The sequence below is a fragment of the Miscanthus floridulus genome, chromosome 2 (assembly GCF_019320115.1).
Source record: "Miscanthus floridulus cultivar M001 chromosome 2, ASM1932011v1, whole genome shotgun sequence".
In the NCBI taxonomy this organism is placed as follows: Eukaryota; Viridiplantae; Streptophyta; class Magnoliopsida; order Poales; family Poaceae; genus Miscanthus; species Miscanthus floridulus.
The window spans coordinates 59,383,851-59,396,447 of record NC_089581.1 but is presented as its reverse complement, the minus strand read 5'-3'; the positions used below and the strand labels follow the sequence as shown (position 1 = coordinate 59,396,447).

Below are 12,597 nucleotides of genomic sequence, written 5' to 3'. Positions count from 1 at the left end.
CGCCCGGGAGCACGTCTCGGACATGTCCTGATGCGACTGGTGGTAGATTCGGGCCTTCCTGGAAACTCGCGTCACCCATCGCATCAATAGGCTAGCACTGTGCTGCCAACTCCCTGCCTGACCACCGTCCAACGTCAGTCAACCGGAGTCAACCGGTGTCCGTTGACTGGCACTGTACTGCTAGCCCCCCGCATGGCTTTCTGTTAGGGGGCCCTTTGACCATTCCGTTCGCTCGGATGGAATGGAAGACAAGAAAGGCGCGCGACACCCGCACGTAAGTTGCAGCGGCCAACAGGACCCTGGTACGACGCCACTGCCACCACGATCTACAGGGTCAGCGGGACCCACGAGGAGGGCGGTGCACCTCCGGGAGCCTTATTTCTCTTTCTTTTCCCCCTCTTCCCTTCGGTTGTAGCCCCTGCTTTTCCTTGACCTATAAAAGAGAAAGCAAGGCGTCCCACTAGGGACATCGACTCATCGCATATCGATTGATCACACAGCGATTCATCGAACAAACACACCGCATCACACCAGAGACTTGGGAGCTACCTCCCTTTCTCGTCAGTTTGTAACCCCCTGCTACAAACTCAGTGATAGTAACACGAGCAGCTCGAAACTGGACGTAGGGACATTCGACCCGAACCAGTATAATCTTTGTGTCCTCTTAGCACACCATCCGGGTCAGACGCGTAATATACAAATTTACTAGCCAGTGCTTACTCGAAACGCCGACATGTACCCCCCCCCCCCCCCCCCCCCCCCCCCCCCCCCCCCCCCACAGCCTGTCCATGGCCTTAATGTGGGGAGCCGTGCTTCCTTGGATTTCATATGCAATCTTGCCATAGGGTATTGTAAGCACACATCTTTTGATGATAATGATGGAACCTTGTTTGCTGGCCGTATTGGGTTAGGATATGATTCAGATATTAACAAGCATGTTGTGGTGCATATTACCTACAAAGAGAAGAACCTGGAAACAAGATATTATGAGCTACAATGCAAAATGCAATATGTTAATGATGAGCAATGGCGTCAAGTAGACCCTCCTCCTAGACCTGTAAGTGCCACCCCACCTGCTTTTGTCAGTGGCAAGATTTACTGGTTGGTAGAACCAAATCTTGGACCAGTTTCTGCAACATGTGAAATCGTGTCATTCAATGTCAAGACAGGAATTTGAAGTCCTGAAAGGTCCACCATGCAGCCATGACTGTGGGCATATGACCATCCTCCAGCTTCAGAGTGCACTTTGTGATGTGAAATCGTGTCATTCAATGTCAAGACAGGAATTTGAAGTCCTGAAAGGTCCACCATGCAGCCATGACTGTGGGCATATGACCATCCTCCAGCTTCAGAGTGCACTTTGTGTGGCTTATTCGGATCAGAGTGTGAACACAATTGATGTATGGATGATGAAAGATTGTGACCTCTGGTTAGTGGAGTATCACATAGAGCTTGAGAAGTTCTTACCAGATTACTTGTTGGAGAACGCTACACCGTTGGCTATTGATCCAAAGGATGGACGGATTTTGCTCAATGCAGGTTGGTCATTAGGCTACTATGATCCCAAGACGGCAGAAATTGAAACCATCTACAGCATGAACATCTTAGATTATAGCTACAAATTGTGCTCTATTATCTGCCATGAAAGTTTGGTGTGGCCGTTTAGCCCTTCATAATCTTGGGGTAGGTGCACTCCGACTTTGTAAATACTTCTTAGGCCGCTTTAAGCTTTTTGTCTTATTTGAAGGAATTCACAATCATCAATGACTTCAACTTTAATTGTATCCTCAAAAAAAAAAAATACTTTCCAGTATTCTTAATTATAGTCATGGAACCTTAGCTCTAGTTCTCTAAGCATCTCCCATCTCTTTACATAACTTTGACTTCCTTTGCAATGGTTGTGTAAAAACTCAACTTGGTAGAGGATGAAAGTAAGTTTATCTTTTTCATGAAACCTATCTTCATTGTATTGGATGGTATGAAGGATGAAACTTTCAGTGTTTGAGTTTCTTTGAGCACTGGTTATTCAAATAATGCAAATTGTTAAACCAAACAGTTATGGATAAATCATTTGGAGTCAGCATTAATACCTTAAAACTTGATGAGTCTGGCAGTATGTATGCAACAGGTATGCACGAAAAATACAAAACAGTAGTACCATGTGGACTTCTGAGGATCTGAATTGAAATAAATTTGACGAGTCTGGAAATATGTATGCAACAGTCATGCACAAAGAATACAAAACAATACCATATGAGATTGGAACTGATACTGTTGAAAACAATTGATCGAAAGATATGATCTTTGGATATGAGTTGAGCCAAGGACTTCATTTGGCAAACTTGAAGGTTTCATATGGATGGTCACTAGTATGGCCAATGCCCATATCTATTTTAACCAATTGTTTAGTTCTTTCGATCCTACCTTCAGTTTGACTTATATTAGATTTGTCCTTCATAGGAAGCTGAGCCTAGCTCAGTCGGTTGAGAGTGTGGTTGACCACCTAGGTTCAAGTCCTTGTTGAGCAGAATTTGGTGCCTATTTTCTTCTTAACACAAACCTTGCAAACCACCTAATTCCTCCTTGGTTGGTCTAATTTTTTTAGAGTTGTCCTTTTTCTATCTATATCTGCAAATGGAGCCAGTTTTTGTCTTTCTTTCTTGACCTGCAAGTAAATTTTCCATGGGTTAATGGAACATTTTTATTTAGCTAGCATATTTATCAAAGTCATTGCTATTACAGACTGTCTTTCATCCCTTTCTAACTCCCTGCATCGGTTTATTTATATGGCACAGAAAGCAAGGGCAAAGTACTGGTGGTGATGCTACATAGATGAACTGACGTGGGTTGCCTGCTTGCCTCATATATCTCATCATGATCCCATTTATCCTTGGTCTTTCCTTATGCGAAAACTTGTAATCTCAGCAAGAATAATCGGTTTGAGTAATTATCTTGTTGAGTGCTTTGTGGCAGCAAGATTACTTTTAGTTCCAAAAGTTGAATGTCCGTCCAAGGACAGTCAGGGATAAGAGAATGGTAACCTGATAGTTCCACAAAAGATGAGTAAAATTTGCATACAGTTTGATGACATCTGGCTTGTTTGGTTTCTCTTAAAGTCCTTGCTGAGCCCTGATTTTGAAGTCTATCTAGTCTTTTGTTCATTTTGGAAGTAGCTACTTCCGTTTTTGTCTATCTTTTATTATGGAAGTAGCCTTTTGTTGACATGTCAGCCTTTCACCTTTGTTTGACACATGTTTTGATTTTGAAAACTTGGACCAACGTAAGTTTTTGTGGTAGCTGTGGTCGATTGTTCAGAACTTATATCTGAGGAAGCTATTATTCATGAAAATTATTATATTCATTATTTTACTCTTATACAACAGCAATGAAGTGAAACATCGGTCAACACTCTTGAAGTGAAGCGGTAAGTCCACATCTTAGCTATGGTGTGGCTATAAAATAAAGCTGGAGTTCGGGGATTTTCTTGATTGGTTTCACTAAAAGTAGCTTCTTAGTGCACTCCCCATCCGCCAAGGTTCTTTTACAGGAGAAATGAAGTAGCTTAGGGCATTCACAGCTAAAATTCTCCAATGGAGATAGAACAGACAGAGTACGGAATTTCTTGTATTACTAGGGATAATAAAATTCTCAGAAGTAGATTTTTTTTTAAGTTATACTCTTATCAAACCAGGGCCATGCCCAAGTCATGCTCCACATGCAAGCTTGTGATCAGAACATTATGCAGATCTAGTTACACATTATATCTTAAATAATTTCTAACTGCACAACTCAAGCTAAATTTCAAGGTAATCATTGTATATTTATCAGTATCAGGAGAGCGATCATGACAACCATTATGGGACCGTGTCTGAGCACATTATAAGTCACACACTCTTCTTGTGACCGTGCCTGAGCACATGTTTCGTCAGAGGAAGAGATTTACAACAACATAACTTCAAGAGAACCCCGAAGCTCAAAGATAAGAGCACTACCACATAGCTTGTGGGGACACAAGAACGCAAAGCTAGAACATACACAAAGAAACCGACCACCTCAGCTCCAAACACAACAAAGGAAGTAAAGTTCTCCACCAGACTAATCCTAAAAGTGCAGCTGACCCTATCATAGGTTTTGGTGAATTAGTGACAATGCAAAATTGTAAATAAAGAACTAATGAGATATGAAGCAATGTAGTGAACAAGCATTACAAAAACTGCAAATGACCCATGCAAATCCCCAATTCTTCAAAGAATGATCACTACAACAAATGAACAACTTGGAGAGAAGATGTTAAAAGACCCCAACCATGTATACAAGCTTAGCAATGCACTATATGGATTAAAGCAAACACCTAGAGCACGGTATGAGGTTCCACGTACCTTTCCTTTAGGACTTTCTATTTTTCCACCATCCGATCTCTATCAATGAACAGTCCATATTTTTTCCAATTATTATAAAACTTGTAATAGAACCACAGGGAACACTTAAAGTTTCTTGTTAGGCACGCTTCTATACTAACCTAAACAATCAAGCAATAGTGGTTTCGATATACTCAACTAAAACATGCAAGGATTTGTGCTAACAAGGAGGGGAAAAATACCATCCTATGATATCATGTTAGTATTAGCAGGCATAACAACGCAGCACCACGAAAAAATATGCAACTAGCTGTTACACTTTTATGGGACACGTTTGTGTTCGCGAGGTTGCTCTGTCAAAGTTTAGTATATTTGTACGGAAAGAAAACATGACATGATATCAAAGTTGTATCCAGAAACTAAAACGACGAATAAATCTATTCAAATAAAACAACGAAAAGGTTTCGATCAATTAGAGGCGAGCATAGTCTGATCTTCTTCTCTGCCAGTAAGCCATGGTTCTCCCTGCCTGCTTGCCAGTTTCCTCATCTTCATGGCAGCAGCCTTAAGTGTGTCGTCGCCCTTGCAGAATGCAAACCTGACATACCGGTGACTGTAGCTTTCACCGTCATAAGTCTTGTGGAAGAACCCACGGCCAGGCACGGCAGCCACACCAGCATCGTTGATCAACTTCATCACAAATTCTATCTGAATTGCATAGTGCACAAAAGAAGGACCAATTAGCTGTTAGGATTTATCTTGTCATATTAGGTATATTAGTGTCAAACATCATGCATGTATAGGACTTGATGGTTTATGGATGAGAAAGCTACACGAAGACAGCAGCTGTGAAGTTTCTAGTACTAGCTAGTTGTTGGTTGAGGTTTTTTTTTTTAAGCAGTTGTTGGTTGAGTCAGCAAACTTGAAGTTTACCACTGCAAGAAGCAAGTTGCTGGGGTGAACATGCAGCAAAATTGATTTTTACAGGTTGCTTAGCTAGCAAGTAGGAGAACGTGAGCTGTGTACTATTAGGTCGGTTCCTGTAGCAACTGACCTGAAAGTCCTATAAAAGAGGCAGCAATGCTCCTGTGTAGAAGCGAGTTTGAGAGATATAGAGAAGATAGAGACTGGTTATGAAGATCAAGCTAGTGTATGGTGTATAGTAAGCAAGTGTGTAGTGTGATAGTAGAGCTTGATTGTGAAGATCAAGAAATGTGTGTAAGCTAGTAGTGTGAAGTTATAAGATCAATATAGTACAAACTCGTGTTACCAGCTGCCCAGAAGCGAGCAGGAAGCGACGCCTGGAGCAGAAGGGTGCGCATGGTGTCGTTCGTGGTGCGAATCATGCGCTCGGCCTTGCCGTTCTGGGAGGAGGTATACGGGCAAGACATGCGCAGCTGGACACCTTGAGAGAGGAAGAAGGCACGGGAGGTGCCGTTATCGAACTCACGGCCATTGTCACACTGGACGGCCTTGATGGTAAGGCCGAACTGAGTAGACACCCAGGCGAAAAAGTGGAGAAGAGTGGTGAAGGTATCCGACTTTGCACGCAAAGGGAAAGTCCACGAATAATGCGAGAAATCGTCAACCACCACAAGATAGTATTTATACCCAGAAATGCTGATGACAGGAGATGTCCATAGGTCGCAGTGTACAAGATCAAACACATGCGTAGTATGTGAAGAAGAACAAAAAGGGAGACGAACATGACGGCCCAGCTGGCACGCATGACACAAGTGCTCATCGTGAGCCCGAGTACAACCAATGTCGGAACTGCGACTAAGCTGCGTCAGAGCATCACGTCCAGGATGGCCGAGGCGACGGTGCCAAGTGGTGGAGGAAGGAGTGGCGGCGAAGGCAGCTGACAAAGTAGACGGCGACGAAGAGAAAGCAGACGCCGGAAACCGAAGGGTGTAAAGGGGTCCCGTGCTGTCACATCAGAGAAGAGGACGCCGGGAAGCCAAATCCTTTACAGTAAGACCAGAAGAGTCAAATTCAACAGAACAGAAATTGTCAGCTGTAAAACGACGAATAAAAAGAAGGTTGTGAACCATAGAGGGTGCAACAAGAATGTCAGGAAGACGAAAGGAACCATGAGTGCCGGCGGCACCCACGGACGTAACTGGAAGACACGAACCATTCGCGACCATGATGGACGAAGGATGAGAGGAAGGAGGGTAAATAGAGGAGAGTATACCAGGGTCTGGAGTAGTGTGGTAAGTGGCACCCGAGTCGGCGATCCAATCTGGATCGGCAGGCGGTGTCAGGGCCATGGTGCTGAAGGATCTGGCCAAGGCCGCCGGGTTCCAACCGACAGGCCCGGGCGAGGTGTCGAGAGGTGTCACCCACGAAGATGCGCCGGGAGGTGGAGCCCACGCAGACGGGAAGTGAAGCCCCGGAGGAGCTCCAGTGAGCAAGGCCGCTGGTGGGCGAGGCTCTCCGCCTGGAGCCGGGAAGGGCCACATGGAGATGCGCCCCGACCACGGGTTGTGGAAAGAGGGCCAGGGTGCACCCCGTGGAGTCGCGGGCGACTGGTGGCTCCCGCGGCCCCCACGTCCCCCTCCGCGGCGATGGCGGCCGCCACGGCCCCCCCCCACCCCCGCTCGGCCCGGGGGGAGGAGAACCAAGAAGCGACGACGGCGGTGGAGCGAACGAACGCGCCGGAGGAGTAGCGGCCAGGGCAGTCAAGGAAGACGAGGACCCTGGCGCGGAGGTGGACCCTGGCTGGACGCCCTGAGTGAGCTCCTCCATGACAAGGTCGTCACGGACCTGCAGGAAGGAGGGAAAGGGCCTCTGCCGGGTGATCCACGTCCGGAGGTGGGCGTAGCGGTCACTGAGCCCGCGGAGGACGTTGAGGACCAGAATGCGGTCCTCCACGGGCCAGCCAAGGTCGCCGAGGGAGTCCGCCATGCTCTTCATGCGCCGGCAGAACTCGCCAACGGAGAGGTCACCCTGAACGAAGGTGCGGAAGCTCGCATCGAGACGCAGGGCCCGGGCTTCTGCATTGCCCAGAAACTGGCCCTCGAGCGCAAGCCAGGCCCGGCGAGCGTCAGCAGAGTTGCGGACGAGGTCGTGGAGGTCCAAGGAGATTGTCCCGAGGATCCAGGAGAGGACGACGCTGTCAAGGCGCAGCCACGATGGGTTCTGGGCCGCGACCGAGGCGTCGACTAGGACGTGGTCGTCGAGGGCGTAGCGGCGGAGGGTGAGGAGGACCAGGTCCCTCCAGCGGGCGTAAGAGGGCGACTCAGGCTCGAGGACGACCGGGACGAGGAGTCGGATGTTCTGGACACCCCCGGCCTGGTAGTGGAGCTGAGCCACGTGCGGGTCGGCCGGGTCGTGCCAGATGACCGCGGTGTGAGACGCGCGGTGACCCGTCGAGCCTGAGGAGGTGGCCGCGGTGTCGTAGGAGGTAGGGAGGATGAGGAGCTGCTCCGCCTCAGCGATCTGGCGGGCCAGGGCATCAGCCGCGTCGCGCTCGCGCTCCCAAGCGAGGGCGGCAGCCCGCACCCGGGCCTGGCTGTCCGCAGCAGCAGCCCGAGCAGCCACGAGGGCGGCTGCGAGAGCGGAGTTGGCCCCTGCCGTCTGGAGAGGGGCAGGGGGCGGCAGAGGAGGAGGAGCGGGGAAGAAGAAAGGCTCCAGGTTCTCCCCGCGCCCGCAGCAGCGGCGGCAGCGGCAGCGGCGGGGCTGCCTGCGCTCGCGCCCGCCCCTGCAGCGGCGGCGGCGGCAGCGGCCAGGCTGCCCGCGCCCGCGCCCGCGGTGCCGCCTGCGCCCGCGCCCGCAGCGGCGGCTGGGCCACCCACGCCCGCGCCCGCGCCCGGGGCAGCGGCCGGGCCACCCGCGCCTGCGCCTGCAGCAAGCAGCGGCGGCGGCCAGGCCATCCGCGCCCGCGGCAAGGAGGCCGCCGGCGGCGGCGGCGGCCGGGCCGGCCGCGCCCGCGCGCTGGGCCCAGGAGGAGGGGTAGGGAAGGGAGGGGAAGGCCTGGAAGTAGGTGGGGGAGGGAGGGGGAGGGCGGCCAGCCATGGCGGCGGCAAGAGGCCGGCCGGCGGCGCCTGGCGGCTGGTTGGGAAGAAGAAAATCTAGTCTGATACCATGCTAGAGTTGTGAGAGTCTATTCCTTAGGCTAACCCTAGAAGGGTAGCAATATATCTTAGTCATACATGGGCCTCATGGGCCTAATATACTCATGCTCTCATACTCCAACACTTATGTTATTGTGTTACTAGAAACAAAGTGATTTTTGTTTTCAACATTAGCAAATTCAAAGTTTCTTAAATAAGCTCAAGAAAAATGGTCTCATCTGAGTTCCACTGTATAGAGAAAATTGTTTCAGATGTAGTTCGATTTCTTATTGAAGGAACTCACATCTGAAAGTTGACAGGACCTTGGCAGCTCAGCAAACGCAAATACTGAACCTTGTGGCTTGAAGCTGATTTTGAAGCCGAAGTCTTTCAGCAACTGAAGGATGAAGTCTCTTTTCACCTCATAATCCTAGCCAAAGTCATCACAATTGCAAGGTAAGACAGCTCAATCTCAAGAAGCATGATTAGCACCAGGGCTCACTTTTTTCAGGGATGTGTAGTAGCCTGCTGTGCTTGTTAATGCAATCAATGCAGCTTCTTGGAATGGTGCAGGAGCTGAATCTGTTAGTTTAATGTGGATATTTCTAATAGCTGAGGCGATGCTTGCTGCTGCACAAGCCCAACCGAGTCTCCAACCTAGTCAGTCCAGACAGTTAATTTGTGAAGTGTCATCTAACAAGTCACAAAAGGTTGCTATTTCTATTGTTGGTTGTGTCACAACAAACTGCGCAGCAAATTCCGAGTTGTACTCACCAGTTACACTGTAAGTTTTTGACAGTGAGGATGTGATGATGGTCCTCTCTTGCATCCCTGGAAGAGAAGCCAGTGAGATATGCTTGTTCGCATCGTAAGTAATATACTCATAAACCTGGAAGATATTCACACATATTGAGACAAGAGATAGACAGATTTTATCAAAATTTGCTTTGGAAAAATATGTATAAAAAAGCCCACAAATTTTCAGTATGTGTGGGGATAATAACAATCCATATTGCTCATCACAGATGTACCTCATCAGTTATCGCAAAGCAGTCCATTTTCTGACAAGCCTGGGAAATAATAAGCAACTCCTCTTTGCTGAAGACCTTCCCTGTTGGATTGTGTGGGCTGCAAGTGTGATTTGGTCGTTTCACAAGTTAAAAAAAATGTTATGCACAAACATATCCACACGGCAGGTAACAGCATGAATCAAACAATGACCTGTTCAAGACCACTGCCTTAGTCCGACTTGTAAAAGATTTCAGAAAATTGTCTTCGTTCAGAGTCCAAGAAGGTGGGTCCAATGGCACATAGACCTAAATAAACAACGGAGACTGAATTCTGAATTATCAAGCTTGCTACAAACAAAACAAAACTGGATTCTGAACTAGAAAAATGATCTTACAGGAATGCCACGAGCTAGCTCAATGCATGTCTCATACGTTTCATAAGCAGGGTCGAAGAGCAAAACTTCATCTCCTTGGTCGATTGCTGCATGGAAGGGGAAGGAAATGCATATTGATCAGTAAGAATGCCCACAAGGTTCTGAAACTAGCATAATTCAGTCGGAATGCCCGCTAGTCTGTACTATACTACAGTACTTGCAAAGATAGCCGCAGCGAATGCTTCGGATTGGCCGCAGCAGATGACGAAGTCCGTGAGTGGGTCGACGTCGAGGCCATGGTCCCGTTTCATCGTCTTGGCGAGGATGTCGCAGATCCCCTGCACATGCCTACGCGCCGCTGCAGTCAGTCGCGGCGGAGTCGAAGTGGAAACGGAAGTGGAACGGGAACATTTCCCCCTGACGGAGCATTGATGGCTCCGACCGCGCGACTGCGCGAGAGGACAGAGGAGGAGGAGGAGGTGTCGTGGCGAAGGAAACCTGTACTGGTTGAGGTCCGCGGCGATGGCGGCGGCAGCGGCGGCCTTGACGTGGGGCGGCGCGGGGAAGTCGGGGAAGCCCTCGGCGAGGTTGACGGCGCCGACGCGCTGCGCCAGGTGGGACAGCTGCTGGATGGGCGACGGCGCCGACCGCCTGGACACCGCCGACAGCCTCCGCCCCATGGCGCCGCCGCTTTGCCGCTGCTTGTTAGCGCCCGTGTTCGTGTGGGTGTCCGGATAAGGTGAGCTCAGATACTAGCTGCGTTCTATTGCTGTCACGCGGGGTTTTGCTTTGTTTGCATTGCTGCCCTGGCCGTGTCCGTGTACTGGAGTACGTACATGGGAGCGTCGCCGTCACGTGACGCGTCACCTGATCGGCATCTGCAGCTGCAGAGCTGCGACGAAGACGACAGCGACGCAGGGGAAAAGAGACAGGAGGCCGGCTGGATGGCGGCTGCAATTCTGCAAAGGGCAAAGGGCGGCGTCTTGTGCGTGCTAGGCTGCTAGGAAGACGATCGGCTGGAACACAAATTCATTTGGAGACGAAATGAAACCTGTTGGAGTATCTCTGTTTGCCCAATTATATATGTAGATCTATCAAGTCGACTGAACTGAACTAACTGGTTGAGCTCGTCCGACAGAGAGCGCTGCGTTGATTCTTCCATGCTCCTCGAATTTGATAGATACTGTACACGAATATCGTAGAAAACAGAAAAAAAAAACACACAGTAAAATGGTAAAATTCACACATCGGTAATGCGACGTCCGTCAGACAGCCCCGACGGTGGGCCGCTATGCCCGGCTCTCTTATCCGCTCCCCTTCAACCACCTTAATTTCTTAAAAGAAAATATCACCGCAGCACCGCGAGTATGTGATTGCGCTCCGCGACCACGCCTCCCGCTCGCCTTCCTCTCCGCCACCGCGCCTAGCCACATCCCGTGCAGCTCTGCGCCCCGCTCCATGCCCGTATCCACCTTGCCCGTCACAGGAGAGGTAGGGGAGGCCTACGCCTGCACCCCATCCAGCGCGTCCGTAGGTGGGAAGGGGAGGCCTACACGCTGCCTTTGGAGTGTACGCTGGACCGTTGCTCTCGACGCAACGACGCCCCCCTAATCCGAGCTTGCTGGCTACCGGAGTTCCCACTAATTAGGCCGTGGCCACCGGCGACGCTATGTTTCAGGTGTTTCAGACTTATATTTCATGTGTTTTATCTGGATGTTGCAAAAGTAGATCTGGGATGTTTCATATGTTGCAATGACAATATACGCATGTTTCAAGCCTATGTTCAAAGTATTTCAGTTACTTCAGACACATGTTTCAAATATTTTCATCTAGATGTTGCATATGTTTGCTATGGCTGCACATGCATGCTTCAAGTGTTTGTTTTCATGTGTTTTGGATGTTTCGGACTTATGTTGCAAAAATGGATGTGGATGTTGCATATGTTGCTATACACACATGTTTCGAGGGCATATTTCAAATGTTTCATCAGTTTTAGTTTTATGTTGCAAATGTTTCATATTTAAGTTTTAAAATTTGATTGGGTGTTGCACATGTTGCAATGTGCGCTGATGAACTGGGGCGCCGCCGTGGTTCATGTGTGGGCGAGGGATGGGCGCGACAGGCCTGGTGCTGCTGCCGGGGCGCCGTCGTGGTTCACACGCGGACGCGGGGGCCGTGGTTTTAGACGCTGGCGTGCGATGTGGGGGCGCAGGGAGTGGGATGCAATATGGCCGGGCGTCGGGTGCAGGTGCGGAGCTTCGTCCGGACGGACACTGGCTCCAGAGCAGGATTTGATGCGGGGTGAAGGGAGTTGCATGCGTCGGACACGGGTGTGGGAGCTGCGTCCGAACGGGCGCCATATTCCGAACATCCGGACGCTAGTCGTCCTGTTCTCACGTTGCAAAGAAAGTCTAAGTGTGCACGAATATCGTAGAAATGGAAAAAACACAGAAAATAGATCACATTGCAAAGGAAGTCTAAGTTTTTTCTTTAGGTACCTGCATTCCTAAGATTTACCTTAAGTCAAACATTTCTAACTTGTTTTTATCACTATGGTCCATTTTTAATGACATGTACAAAGACAAGCTTATCCAAACACAGGCAGCCTCACACAGAAACACGACTGGAGAAACACAGGCAGCCTCTAGCGTCGGGCCGCGTCGCGCGAGGGAGGCGAGGATCTGTCCGCAGAGCTTGATCGACGAGCTCCGGCCAACGTCCTAGAAGCTGCGAACGGGGAAGAAGATGACAGTTATGGTAGGCCCTAGGCTATTGGGAGAGATACAACTCTCCTTTT

At 49.5% G+C, this 12,597-nt stretch overlaps 2 protein-coding genes and 1 pseudogene across 2 annotated transcripts; 1 reads left to right on the top strand and 2 right to left on the bottom strand.

Moving 5' to 3' along the window:
* Positions 1-837: 837 nt before the first annotated feature.
* On the top strand, positions 838-3,074 carry LOC136536612 (uncharacterized). Its single transcript, XM_066528847.1, has 2 exons — positions 838-1,170; positions 1,202-3,074. Exons 1-2 carry the CDS (start codon positions 1,004-1,006, stop codon positions 1,674-1,676), a joined length of 642 nt encoding a protein of 213 aa, XP_066384944.1. The 5' UTR covers positions 838-1,003; the 3' UTR covers positions 1,677-3,074.
* Positions 3,075-4,712: 1,638 nt separating this feature from the next.
* On the bottom strand, positions 4,713-10,959 carry LOC136538926 (uncharacterized). The gene is made up of 9 exons (XM_066530850.1): positions 10,299-10,959; positions 10,018-10,148; positions 9,822-9,907; positions 9,638-9,732; positions 9,448-9,544; positions 9,191-9,305; positions 8,919-9,073; positions 8,721-8,846; positions 4,713-5,066 (listed from the first exon to the last, which is right to left on the bottom strand). Exons 1-9 carry the CDS (start codon positions 10,478-10,480, stop codon positions 4,827-4,829), a joined length of 1,227 nt encoding a protein of 408 aa, XP_066386947.1. The 5' UTR covers positions 10,481-10,959; the 3' UTR covers positions 4,713-4,826.
* On the bottom strand, positions 6,411-8,378 carry LOC136513400 (uncharacterized; annotated as a pseudogene).
* Positions 10,960-12,597: the final 1,638 nt, after the last annotated feature.

What these genes read in the sequence shown, in the direction of transcription:
- LOC136536612 (XM_066528847.1), top strand. Translation starts at nt 1,004, where the DNA reads ATGCAATATGTTAATGATGAGCAATGGCGTCAAGTAGACCCTCCTCCT. An exon ending in TCATTCAATGTCAAGACAGG is followed by an intron (nt 1,171 to 1,201) that starts AATTTGAAGTCC and finishes TCCACCATGCAG; the next exon opens with CCATGACTGTGGGCATATGA.
- LOC136538926 (XM_066530850.1), bottom strand. Translation starts at nt 10,480, where the DNA reads ATGGGGCGGAGGCTGTCGGCGGTGTCCAGGCGGTCGGCGCCGTCGCCC. An exon ending in CGCTGCGGCTATCTTTGCAA is followed by an intron (nt 9,908 to 10,017) that starts GTACTGTAGTAT and finishes CCTTCCATGCAG; the next exon opens with CAATCGACCAAGGAGATGAA. An exon ending in AGCTAGCTCGTGGCATTCCT is followed by an intron (nt 9,733 to 9,821) that starts GTAAGATCATTT and finishes TTGTTTATTTAG; the next exon opens with GTCTATGTGCCATTGGACCC.